The sequence below is a fragment of the Myotis myotis genome, unplaced genomic scaffold (genome assembly GCF_014108235.1).
Source record: "Myotis myotis isolate mMyoMyo1 unplaced genomic scaffold, mMyoMyo1.p scaffold_m19_p_3, whole genome shotgun sequence".
NCBI classification, from domain to species: Eukaryota; Metazoa; Chordata; class Mammalia; order Chiroptera; family Vespertilionidae; genus Myotis; species Myotis myotis.
In genome coordinates, this window is record NW_023416335.1 from 136,568,846 (window position 1) to 136,583,341 (window position 14,496).

Here is a 14,496-nt window from a genome sequence, read left to right on the forward strand (position 1 = left end):
TAATTGACCGGTCAACCAATCGACTGGTCGACCGATTGACCAGTTGTTATGACACACACTGACCACCAGGGGGAAGATGCTCAATGCCAGAGCTGCCCTCTGGTGGTCAGTGCACTCCCACAGTAGGAGTGCCACTCAGCTGACCGATAGGTGCCAGACACTGGGCTCACAGCTGGCGAGTGCAGCTGCAGCGATGCAAGCCTCTCCCACCTCTGCAGCAGCCCTATCGAGCTACTACATCCCTCTGGGGCAGTGGTCGGCAAACTCATTAGTCAACAGAGCCAAATATCAACAGTACAACAATTGAAATTTCTTTTGAGAGCCAAATTTTTTAAACTTAAACTATATAGGTAGGTACATTGTTATTAACTTAATTAGGGTACTCCTAAGGCTTAGGAAGAGCCACACTCAAGGGGCCAAAGAGCCGCATGTGGCTCACGAGCCGCAGTTTGCTGACCACGGCTCTGGGGGATGTAGGACTGCCAGTTTCAGCTGATCCCCACAGGCCAGGGCCTCTAGTAAATATATAATACCTTTCAGTTCCAATGCCTCTGTTAACCTGTTTGAAAATCACTGATTTACCTTTATATTCTAACTAGGGGCCTGGTGCACAGATTCGTGCACCAGTGGGGTCCCTCGGCCTGGCCTGCACCCTTTTGCAATCTGGGACCGCTTGGGAGATGTAGTAGTGCGTGAAGTGGCAGGCAGCCAGGGAGGAGCCTGATCCCAGGCTGGGCAACGCGCTGCTCTTGCTTATCCTGACCCCACTACACCTGCCACCACCCGTTCAGGCATGCAGGGGGAGTGTCCACAGGAGAGGCTATTGCCTGTCACAGCTGCGCTTGCCACCCATGAGCCTGGCATCTGGCGCCCATATGTCAGCTGAGCAGCACTCCTGCTGTGGGAGTGCACTGACCACCAGGGGGCAGTTCCTGTATTGAGCGTTTGCCCCCTGGTGGTCAGTGTGCATCATAGCTACCAGCTGGTAGTCTAGTCATCCGGTTATCCAATCACTTAAGCTTTTACATCTATATGTGTCAATTAAGAGTTCTTGTCAGAAACTTAGTTTTCCTCTTAAATTAACTCTTTTAGAGTTCTTATTTCTCAGTGTGAAAGCCGTGTCCATTTCATTTCTTTAAGTTTGTGAATTGTAAATTGAAGATGAGAAAATCCTAAGCGCTGTGTCTTTTCTTTTCCTGCAGCGTTTGTCCAATGGTTCTATAGATTCAACTGATGAAACTAGTCAAATAGTCGAACTGCAAGAATTGCTTGAAAAGCAAAACTATGAAATGGTCCAAATGAAAGAACGTTTAGCAGCACTTTCTTCCCGAGTGGGAGAGGTGGAACAAGAAGCAGAGACAGCAAGAAAGGATCTCATTAAAACGGAAGAAATGAATACTAAATATCAAAGGGACATCAGGGAGGTGAGTGATTAATAACGCTTTCAGTCTTTACTTCCTGAATGCTATCTCTGAGATGCTCTTTTTCCATAATATCCCCTGTGGTAATACTCTTTTCATCTCAAAAGACCATAATCTGGGCCTCTAGTAAATATATAATACCTTTCAGTTCCAATGCCTCTGTTAACCTGTGTTAGTTATGAAACTTGTTCAGTAAGGCAAATATTGTTTACTTCATCATCCTTTAAATATGTGTGGAAAGGAATTTTGATATCAAGTCTCAAATATAATTAAAAAATTACAGTTTTTAAAGATTTTTTTAAAACTGTGGAGCTGTTCATTTTAAACCACCCTTGATATGAATATGTATAGTGAATTGTTATGCTCTTAAATATGGGACTACTCAAAAACATTTTAAGATGTCCCCTCTCATTTTTGGATTTGTGTCTATGAATGTAAATGTGTATGCTTGTATGTACTAACTTTACTTTTTCTATACAATTCAGTTCTTGCTAGACTTAACATCATGTTATCTACTCTGTAAAGAGAGTACTGGAAAGTTACTACAAAAGACACAATGATATGGTTTATTTGTAACATTGCCAAATCATCTTACTAGCTAAGGTGAAAAGTTTAGAAGTTTTTTCACTTTCTCACTTTATTCAATTAAAAAGATGATATTTATGGAAATTTTATTTTGTGACTTACCGTTTTCACTTTTACATATTCATTTAAATAATCTATTTTAGACATTTTATATCTTTTGTATATACTAAACTATTTTTATTGAAGTTTAACCTACTCTGTGTAGCCAGTTCTTTTCTTCCCATTTTATCTTCAGTTTATTCTACTCATACTTTTGCCTTCACTGTCCTATCCAAACTGTTCTTACCCGCATTGTTCTTGACCTCCCTGTTGCTGAATCTAGGGACCACTTCTCAGTTCTCTGAAGCACTTGATCCAGTTCTCACTCCCTGGGGCACTTTTTCACTTGGCTAATAACACACTGCACTTGCCCGATTTTCCTCCAGCCTGTTTACTACTCCCATTTCAGCCGCCTTTACTGGCTCAGCTTCCTGCCAAGTCATGGAGTGTCATCCTTTCTCAATCTACCTTTACTCCCCGAGTAAGTTCATGTATTCTCATGGCTCCGAAAACCACCTAGTGACTTGTGACTCCCAATTTATATCTCCAGCTTACCCTTCTCTCCTGATTTTCTGATGCCTGTGTCTGAATGTCCAATGGGTCTCTCAAAATTAGATTTCTCAATACTGTTTTACTGGTATTCCCCTAGGAAGCCAGGCTTAGTCGAGGTCCTACACATCTGAACCGATGGCAACCCTATTATTGTTGCTCAGGCTAAAATCCTTGGAGCTGTCCTTGGCACCTCTCCTATTTATGTTGCAAAGTCCTTGCAGAACCTACAAGCTATAGGTATTGTCTGACCTCTTAGAACTCATCTTTTAATCTTTCATTTTATCCCTATCTGTTCAGTTAAGGGGGCCTCTTAAAGAAGTCAGGCCTATTCTTTTACGTCTTCTTTTCCCTCTGCTTTTGTCTTAAATGTTTTCTCAGTGAAGTGTTCCCTATCCATGCTATTTACACATACACACCCTCCCTCTTCTCTCATTTTTAGTCACACAGCATTACTGCACCTGAAACAATTCATATTTTACTGATTTACTTGTTTACCATATGCCTTTCAACTAGACATAAAAATGTATAAGGGATGTAATTTTTTGTTTTGTCTTGTTTGGCTTACTGCTCCATGTGAATCACTTGAGTAACTATTGAGCATAGAATAGACACTCAAACATCTTTATTGGGACAATGAATATTTATAGATTTTTGATGTCAACATCAAAAGGCATGGATGAGATTAGAATAAGTCCTAAAACAATGTCTATTCTCTCAGAAGATGCATGATCCAGGAAGTGGTAGCTTGTTCTACCACTGCACCAATAAAGATATTGTGCTCTTTATACCCTTATATGAATTAACAGTCTATAGATATGTCTCTTAGCTTAACTCCTTCTCACAACCCAAACTTGGAGAATTTATAAAGTAAATAAATTTAACCTCTCCTCTATATCACTGATAAGGAATACTGAGATTTCTGGCCAATAAATGACCAAGGCAATTTCTTGAGCTTTTGCTCATTCTGTATTTGTTGATTTTCTTAGTCCTGGATATTTAGCTGTTTTCCTTTCATTTAATGCTCATCTATTTTATTCACACTTATTTAACCCAGTGTCACAGGTGGAGCCCAACATCACCAGCTTCCCCTTTCTTACTGCTGATGTAAAATAGTTCCTTGATTCTAAGAGTCTTTGAATGTAGGTGACAAAAAAATTTCAATCACCTGGTGCCAGGTGTTCTTTTATTGGGAAACCCTTCTCTTGTGTAAGCTTTTCTGCCTTTAGATGAATTATTTTAAAATATAACTATTCTTATCAGCTCTATCATTTCTATGTAGTTGTACTTTAGAAGAGTTTCATAAGAAAAGAATGTCTGTCATTATTCACCTTGGAAGGGAAGTTGCAAACACTAATGCTTTCAGAGCCAGACAGACAGTGTAAATGTATGAAGTGCCAGGTGCAGGATAGTAGAAAGTGATAGAGTTAATGAAACCTGGACAAGGAGCCTACACTCTGCCCGACTTCCTGCATGCATCACGTGTGTGTGTGTGTGTGTGTGTGTGTGTGTGTGTGTGTGTGTGTGTGTGTGTGAAAGACACTGTGAAGGTCAAGTAAAATATTATCAGAAAGATTCATGTCACAGGCCACAGGCTCCTGGTTTGCTGCTCTGAATTTCTTGAGGACCAACCAGGAAAACTATTTTAGGTGCATTAGATCTATGCAATAGAGAAGGTACTTGTCATGATCCCACTTTTCTCAGGTGAATAATCTAAGGTTTTAGTGAGATGAAGTGACTTGTCCAAGGCCTATGCACTGACGTCCCCATTCCCTCAGGCCCCAGAACCAGGAAGACATAGGACAAGCCTGACTTCAAAACCTGTGGTTCTGACACTTTGATCAGCTTTCAAAATCAGTGAGATGCAGGCATTACTTCAGTGGTAGAAACTGTCCTAAAAATGCAGCTACAATATAACGGCCCCCTAAATGATCAATCCCAATAAGCATGAAGATACACAAAGCACATACTTATAAAGGTATCATTTATTCACACTCATAGCCCCAGACTTTTTTATTTTCCTGAATAATAATGCATTCTTGGGCTGTGGTCACACAAAATCTACTAGATTGCAAATATTTTAGTAGAAAGAAATTAAGGTGATTTATCTCGCTACCTCTGCTAGCACAGTATGATTTACATATTGAAAAAACAATAAATGGTTATCGAATTAAGAAAAAATTCTATAATAAGAAAAACTAACCATATAATTAAAACTGAAGTGTATTTTGCTTTGCATGTGAGAACAATCAAATATATCTTAAATGAATTATTTTAGTATGCTTCATTAATGTTTACAAATATAGTTTTGTAATTCTCCTTTGTCAAGAAATAAGTCTATCTAAATTTATTTTGATTTGAAGTTTAGTTTTAGTTGCTTAACAAATTGATTGTGACCTACTAGAGTAGGGGGACTGGATCAAGGCATAGCACACATTTGGAAAGCACAGACTGCATTGTCCTTCATGTTGGGAAAGTGTTTTTAAGAGCATCTATTATTGGATATCTTCAGGGGTTTGATCCAAAAGCACAGTCTGAAAGTTCAGCTAAAAACCTATTTTTCCTGCAATGTTTGAAAATACAATGGTCAGAACAAATCAAGAAATCTACTAATATGCGAAAGAGTAGGGAAGTTATCTGTTAAAGCCTTAGTTTTCGAAAGTAAAAAACAGGAAAAAAAGTAAACATAAACAATCTCATAACAGAAGTTTAGTGCTCCACTTTTTAATCAGAGGGCTACTAAGCAGGCATTGAATATAATATCATATTAAATATGTTGATATGCAAAGAGTTAGAATTTTTTGTGAAGTCTTTAAATTGTATTTTATTTTACAAATAAAATCAGCTTATCTTTCCAACTTCTTATAAAAGCTCCTCAAAAGGTTGCTAAGTGATTAAATAAATTTTGTATTTTCTATTATCTGAAATATGGAATTGTATTCTTCACTTTACTAGATTTATGGAGTTATATTTATTTGATATAATAAAATTCAGTTTATAAATAAACTTCAGGTCAAGAGATAATTGAAACTTTCATCTGTTTTTCTCCTTTTTTAGATAGCGTTTTCAGGGATGAAGAAAAGCTTTCTTTTTTAGAAATTCCAAGTGACACATAGGGAAAAGATATTTCTTGAACTTGTAAATTCAAAATTTATTTTTGTCAACACAGCCTACAGCTAAAAATTGAATCTCCCACATGAATCATTGACCCAAAATGTAAAACCAAAGTCACATACCATGATTCCTGCATTTAATGTGTGGCACAGCCATATCAGTTAATTGTAGGCATAATACCAATTAATAATAAAAGTTAGGTATTATTTATTAAGTGTGTTTTCTTCATGAGACACCATGCAAAGTATTTCAACATCACAGCAAACATACTACAACAATGTTATGTGGTAAGTGCCAATATCCCACCCCCCCAAAAAAAGGGAGGTTAAGCAATATTGCAATATTTACCTGATAACAAAGGTAATATGCATCAAAAACTAGGATTTGCAGCAAGTATGTACTACTCTAGGATCTGTGTTCTGAAGAAACATATCTATGCCTTTTACTGAATTTATTGCCATTAAATTTGGTGCAAGTTTTATAGGTGCACTCTAGTTTCAGAATTTTCTCTTTGAGCTAAAACATTAGCAAGATATCCCAAAGTTCTGGATGAAAATGAAATTAACAGGATGCAATATTGTATGTGCTCTGAAGAGATACCCTGCCATCATTGGACTAAAATTATATAAAAATAGTCAAAATTTAAAATAAAAGTTTTGTAAATAGTCACTGTTGTTTGGGATGACTAAAATCTAGGGTTGTGTACCTGTCAAAAAATATAATCTGGATTTGTTTTTGCCAAATTGATGGATTACTTGGATTTTATACATTTGAACTTAATATTCACATAATTAAACAAGCAGTCTTTAATTGAGACTTGAAGGTCAGCAGAACTGAGTTAGGCAAAGAAGTCAACAAAAATGAATTCCAGGTGGAAATGAAATCACAGCGTTTATTAGTTTCCTGAGGCTGTGGTAACAATTACCATAAACTGGGTGGCTTAAAGCAACAGTAATTCATTCTCTCACAGTTTTGGAGGCTATAAGTTCAATATCAGGAGGGCCATATTACCTCTGAAGGCTCTATCTAGAGAAGAATCTTGATTTGCCACTTTGAGCCTGGTGGTTGCTGAGATTCCTTGGTGTTCTTAGCTGGTTATAGTGTAACTACAATCTCTGCCTCCTTCTGAAGACTGCCCTTTTCTCTGGATGTCTCTGCGTCCCCAGATCTCCCTCTTCTTATTAGAACACAAGTCATTGGATTTAAGGCCCACACGAATGCTGTATGACTTCATCTTAATTTGATTACTTCTGCAAAACCTTATTTACAAATAATGTCAAATTCACAGGTCTTGGTGGACATGAATTTAGGGGGGTTAATGAGGGGAACATGATTCATTCCAGTACATAGAGCTAGAGATGTGTCAGGTCATAAAGCTACTTCTTTTCTAGACTTTGTAGCTCAGATTTTACATAAAAGATGGAGTACCATGTGCTCACATTGGCATTTAGAAATGTCTCTTGGTCAGTAGGGTGGAGAATCAGTAAGCAGGAAAAAAAGACCAACAGCAAGTGACAGGTTAGGTTATTAAAGTGAGAATATTATGCTCAGTGAAATAAGCCAATCAGAGAAAGATAAATATCATATGATCTCACTTATATGTGGAATCTAAGGAACAAAAAAACTGATGAACAGAATAGATCCAGAGACATTGGAGCATGTAACACACTGACAAATCTCAGAGGGAAAGGGTGGTGGGGAGGATGATGGGAAGAGGTTAACCAAAGAATTTATATGCATATATTCATAACCCATGGACAGACAATAGTGCAGTGAAGGTTTGGGGAGTGGGCTGGGTGAGAGTGGGGTAGAGGGGGTCAATGGGGAGCAAAAAGGGAGACATCTGTAATACTTTCAACAAAGACACATTCAATTAATTAATTAACTAATTAATTAATTAAAGTGAGAGTTAGGGTGGAGAAATTTTCAAGAATGATCCTAAAATCCTAGGGAGATTGGTGTCATTCCATAGCCAAGTAATACAAGAAGAGCTGATTTGTGGGTAGGCAGGGTGACTAAGGACAACATGAGTTTCATGGTAGATATGTATGTACGCCATTGCACTCTCAGAGAAAGACAGCTTTCGGTTATCCCAAGATATAAGAAGAATTCAGACAGGTAATTTGGGAAAACTCACATGAAATCTTACATTCCTCTCATGAAATGAAATAAATTAATATTTACTTCAATAAAGCAATGGTTTTCATGGCTTAGTCTTTTATTTAAATAACAAGACAATAAGTTACACTGTCTGAGAATCTGATTTGAAATTTTTTATTATTTTAATTGCAGGCCATGGCACAGAAGGAAGATATGGAAGAAAGGATCACAACCCTCGAGAAGCGTTACCTCAGTGCTCAGAGAGAATCTACCTCCATACATGATATGAATGATAAACTAGAAAATGAGTTAGCAAATAAAGAGGCCATCCTCCGGCAGGTTCAGTATCTCTGTGTTGTTTTTGTTCTGGTCCATGTGCGTGTTCTCACCATTCTCACAAAATGTTGAGTAAATTAAATACACTATTTCTTCACAATCAATCATTCTCTAAAATTTAGAATGGTGTGAACTAAACGTGTGGTTTTCAGTAGGTAATTTAGAAATTGTTCTTAATAATAATAATAAAAATAATGACTAAAATTTACTTTGAATCTGAACATGAACCAGAAACTATGCTAAGTAGTTTACATGTATTACCTCACTTAAATCTAACCACCACCTGTGAAGTAAGCACTGTTATTATACCGCCGACAGTAAGGTTCAGCGACATGAACATTTTCTCAAGGTCACACATCTGGTAGTTGCCAGAGTCTGTAATGGAAACTAAAGTCTACTCCACTCCAGAGCAGGAGTGGGCAAACTATAGTCTCTGAGACAAAACTATGGCTCTGCTTTGTAAATAAAGTTTTATTGAAACATAGTCATACCCATTATTTAATCATTATCTATGCTTTTGTGCTACAACTGTAGAATCAAAATGTTAAAACAGAAACTATATGATACACAAAGTCTGAAATATTTACTGTCTGGCCCTTCACAGAAAAATATTTGCCAATCCCATCTTTTGAGCCTAACCATTATAGTACATTACCTCTCCCTCTCCAGATAATACTCTGACTTTCAATATTATGCTAATATGGTACATCAGAAGTGTAAGTACTGACTTGTATTCCATTTGTCCAAGTATATATTCACTGTTAACTTCTCTTCTTTTTGCTGCCATTGGTAAGAGCTTTTCTAAATTTTTTTAATGTGCTCAATTTTATTAAGGAATGTGGATAAGTAATATATCAAAAAAACACGAGGGCAATGATCTTTTTGCATGGTAAGTGTGCAGCTAATTTTAAATCTAGATAATGGCTGAAGTCCAAGCCCCCTAGTGAATGGGGTCTGCTATACTAACTGTAATCCTTTAAGTGTCTCTTTCCCACCCCTGTTTCAGATGGAAGAGAAGAACAGACAGTTACAGGAACGACTTGAGCTTGCGGAGCAGAAGTTGCAGCAGACTATGAGAAAAGCTGAGACCTTACCTGAAGTAGAGGCTGAGCTGGCTCAGAGAATTGCAGCCCTGACAAAGGTACTGCAATATAACACTTGGTCAGCTTAGATGTGCTCACAGAAATGACTGGCAATCAAAATGAACCTGTAAAGATTTTCTCTAGTCTTTATGAAAATTAAGTTCATCTAATATTTATTATATTGGTTTCATTATTAGGTGAATTTTTCAAACTATGTATATCTTATTTATGCTGACATGAATGATTAACATATGACTGTGATGATTCCCTTGCCTACTTAAACATTAACAAAAATAAAATTTTATGTCCTTATATTAATTTTCCATGGCAATATTTTCACATCATAATAATCACAATATAAACACATAATGATATTTAATATGTATATACATGAGACATATTTTAATATGCTAAACATAAATTGGTACAATAAATATAGGAAGTATCATAGCAGTTGATTCATTTCTGACTATAGTAGAAAAGAATTTTTAGAATTTGGAAGTTAGATTTATAGCAGTCTAAGGTCTCCAGCCATTAAGTAGTCAGAGAGTGGATACAATTTCTTCAGAACCAATTAAAATCCATGGTATTATATCCCACATTTGAGTGAAAAATCATATGGTTCTTTACTTTTTCTGACTGACTTATTTCACTTAGCATAATATTCTCAAGTTCTATTCATATTGTTGCAAATGGCAGTATTTTATCCTTTCTTATGGCTGAATAGTATTCCATTGTGTATATGTAACACATCTTCTTTATCCAGTGAATAATGCTTCAATGAACATAGGGGTGCATATACCTTTGCAAATACATATTTTTGAGTTTTTCAGGTATATCTCCAGGAAAGGGATTGCTGGGTTGTGTGGTAGCTCTATTCTTAATTTTTTAAGGAATTGCCATACTACTCTCCATAGTAATTGTACCACTCTAAATTCCCACCAGCAGTGAATGAGGGTTCTCTTCTTTCCACAACCTCTCCAGCACTTGTTCTTGTTTGTCTTATTGATAATGGCCTCTCTAACAGGTGTGAGGTGGTATCTCATTGTAGTTGTGATTTGTCAGAGGGAGGGTGATGGGGGAAGAAGGGAGTTATGGTGACAAGAGAAGATTTGACTTTGGGTGGTGGGCACAGGGTGCAATATCTAGATCTTGTAAAATAGAAACTCATACCTGGGACCTATATGATCATGTCAACCAATGTCACCCCAATGAATTTAACTTAAAAAATATAAATAAAAGATAAATATTAAAAAGTAAAATAAAATAAAATCTATAGTATTCTGAAAAATGTTCAATATTATCTACCAAGTTATAGCCATTAGATTCTGTAATTATCTGCATATTTTAGAATTCTGCAACCATTATAATGTTTAAAAAAAACTACCCTTATCTTTCACTATCAAACTGAGATGACATTGCTTCAGAATATATATATATACATATCACTAAAATAAAAGTCCATATTTTTTACTAAAAGCATGTTTAACTTTCAATATCAATTGAAAATATACACATATTTTAGTGGTTCACACAATCATTACTGTGTGCTAAGTTGTCTCCTCCATTGCAAGTAAGTGGGTAAACTACAAGTTACAAATTCTGTCATTAGGGATTATTCAAAGCAATTGATGTGGCAATATAAGAGTAGGCACACATATTTTATTTCCTGCAAAAGTAAATAATTAAAGAGGAACAGTAAACTGACACCTATTAATTAAAATAGGGAAGTCAATCGGGTAGAAAAAAGGCAAACGTTTGGCAATGAATTGCAGGGTTAGAAAATGCTGGAATAGTTGGTTAACTATAGAGTATTGGAGTAACTAGCTGAACTAAACATTAGGTGATTAGGGTTATGTTACAATCCGGATCCTTCCATAGTCACGTACCATGCCATAAATTCCTCTGGCAATTCCAGAAATGTGTGACTTCTAATATAAAGTTAAGTTTAACATTTAATTTAAATATCTTTTCTAAATTATATCAAAATGTGCAAATATATTAATAGCATTCAATTTTTTCTTGTGAAGATATTTTCAATTACTATATTATGGGTTGAGATATGTACAATTAGTCTTTTTATCTGAGGATCCCAAAAAACTTTTATAAAGAGTTATTTTATTGAATTGAATTATGTTAGTGGCAATTTGGTGGCTAAATAATAAAAAATAACTTTTGTAAAATTTTAGTGTAAAATAATCGTCAATATTATCCTGCATAAAATACAAGAAAGTTTGGAATCTCTTCCAATCAAACACAATTTAAAATTCAACATAAAATTGCCCCAAATTTACCTCTGATAGACTGAAAATAAAACATAATTTAAAAGGCAATACTTTACATATGAAACTTTACATTAAATATTCATGAGAATTCTTAATTTAGAATAGTTTTTAACTTGAAATACGTGTCTCACCTTATTTTGCCTTTCATTTTATTCTCTTGGGCTCTTACTTTGATACATATATTCACTTGTGTACCCAAATAATTTTCTCAGTTTACTCTGACCTCATAATATATTGCTGAAATTTCATTTCTTCTGGACCCTTTTGATTTCTTCTTCTTACAGTAGAGTTTTATTCTTCTTAAAAAGTGTTAAAAATGCTAGAGTTTACTCTGCTTCTCCTTCTCACTGATTTCTCTTCTGGCTGACTCTATATCAGCAACATTTCAGATATACCATTTTCAGATGATTGCTGCATTTAATTCATCATACATCCTCCTCTAGTAGTGAGATTTTTATCAAAACACTCCCTCTGTAACATTTTTATAATATTTGAAGATCATTCTTTCATATTTTTCCCCAAGATTTATGGCCACAACAATCATACTTTTTCTTGCCTTCTGTTCTCGAGACCATTAGGGAACATCTCTAGAATTTGCTTTATTTATTTATTTTTTGAATTTCAATTTGTTTTTATTATCTCACTATTATTGATCATCACAGTCTTTTTCTAGTTCTTAATATTTTCAACTATTCACAAAAATAAAATATTTTTGCCTATTTTAAGCCTAGGTTCCTCTCTCCTATATTTTGAATGGTATTCTTAACAATCCCACAGACATTTTATTTGGCCTATATATTTTTCTACTTTTATTATTAGCTGCCTATTTTTTCCCCCTTCTCTTTGGTTCCCCGCTCTGTAACTTTCGCTTCTTCTCCATTTCCAAATATATCCACACTCTTCCCAAAACTGCTTCTGCCTGTGTGATTTTTTTTTCCTGAATCTTTAGCTCATTTGGAACTGTCCTGTGCCACATTAAAGAGTGAACAGAAGATACATTCTATATCCCATCAAGGAATGTAAAAAATAGCAGATTGTTCTTGTGTGACACTGGTGTTTACAACAATTGCTTAAGCTGCAGTCTTTACAAGGCTAAGGTGAACATAAATCAACAGTAGTTGAAGCTGATCCCAGTGTCTGTTCAGAAATGATGTCTGAATCTATTCTTTGGTAGGGGTATCTTTCTTTCTGTGTGTGTGTGTGTGTGTGTGTGTGTGTGTGTGTGTGTGTGTGTGTAGGAGGTAAACCTCATTTAAGATTTTTAGAAAATCAGAAGTATAACTATGGAGAAACTTAAAATTTTTGGCTTCCAATCTTGTTATTTGTGATGTTTACTTCTTTAATTACAATGCATATTCCTTCATCAAGGACATAGTTCATCTTAATTCCACAAGGTATTTTATTCATATTTAGTACAAGTAAAAAGATCAGCAATGACATAGATATTTAAACATGACAGAATTCTCATTCATTTTCTGAAGTGAATTTTGACAATGTTTTGGTGTATTTTCATTATTTAAGATAGAAATAGGTAGAAGTTTTAAGTACCTTGAAAGACCTATCAGACTTGTGTTTTTGAAGATACAGTTTTGGAAATTGAAATGTTCATGTCTTGACTATCTTGAATCAGTCCCCTGATTAATTTTCATGCCACTGTCTGTTAAATTATATTTTTAAAAATTACAAATACCTTTATGAATTTAGATTATATAATTTCAACAACATTTTGACCCACTAACTGTATTCTTGATTTAATTCTAAGTTTTAAATGCTATTATAAAATCATTTATGACATTTGGAGACTATGATAGCTTTCTGTGTTGCTTCTGCTTAGAATTTGAAGAGAAAATTTGGTTATTGTTATTTCTTCATTATTTCTCATATTTATGAAATAAGGGTGTCAGAAGGAAAATTAAAAACTGTAAATGTTGAACTATAACTTGTGTAAGCACTCCAGTTACATGTTAAATGTTATTTGATAGATTAAATTGGAATTTATTATACACAATAGTACATATGCATGTGAACCAATACACGGTGACTATTTCTCTTCAGATATATTTATATATAGTCCTATATTTGCATATAGTAAGTTTCACTGTTTTAGAATAAATATATAAATGTAATAGAATATGGTCTAGAGTTGAATTTTGTTGTCCTAACATAGGTTACTTTTAATGTTATAATTACTTAAGAAGTTGTAATTATCATGAACATGTTGATGTAACTTTACGTGTAACCTGTGTATAACATACTAATACAATTCAGCTATCAGCAATGTCACATGTGTTAAACAGTCTGCGTCTGTGGTAACCTGGCAATCACCTCTAAGACATGTAACTAACCTTGGCACTGGGGAAACTTTAGCTCACAAAGGCAAGTGCTGCCTATATACATTAGGGCACTATTTTGTTTCCATAGCAACAAATCAATGCAGAAACAGTTTTGGAGTGGTCACTGGTGCCATTCAGGAGAGTTCACAAATAATTTTTCTTGTCCTCGCAGTATTATTGTCACCTCGATAATTTGAGAACTTAATAATACTCATTTAAAAGTTCAAATTAAGACTGTCCCTGAGGACATACAGACATAATGTGTATTTCGAGAACACAAGTCATTTTGCTGCCGTTGCTGAGGAAACCCAATCCTGCTTGAATTGACTATACTACTAATAATTAACCCCATGGCTTAGCTTTTCTCTGATTTCTACAGAGTTGAGCTTATAACAAATTTTATTCCAAATTTATTTCATCAGAGTCATTGCCTTAGCATACTCCTCAACATGGAGATACATTGTTTCCATTTTTAAGTAACACGATAAACAAACAAGCAAACCAAAATACCAAACTTTTAACAACCTGTCGAGATATATTCTAGTGTTTGGTTTCTCATAATTCCAATCATTACATGACTCTTTCAGAGTTGCTTGAGTTCATTCTGTAGTAGTCTGTCGCCGCCAGCCATCACTAACCTTCCATACCTTAG

The 14,496-nt window shown here is 35.1% G+C and overlaps 1 protein-coding gene across 5 annotated transcripts in view; it reads left to right on the forward strand.

Moving 5' to 3' along the window:
* The window catches only part of PPFIA2 (PTPRF interacting protein alpha 2), a 176,050-nt gene that overhangs the window by 63,371 nt on the left and 98,183 nt on the right, over positions 1-14,496 (forward strand). For all 5 annotated transcript variants that reach the window (XM_036300686.1, XM_036300690.1, XM_036300688.1 and 2 more), the window contains exons 5-7: positions 1,203-1,424; positions 8,001-8,147; positions 9,151-9,285. In XM_036300686.1, the coding sequence (XP_036156579.1) occupies positions 1,203-1,424; positions 8,001-8,147; positions 9,151-9,285 (504 nt within the window). The remainder of the gene's footprint in view (positions 1-1,202; positions 1,425-8,000; positions 8,148-9,150; positions 9,286-14,496) is intronic.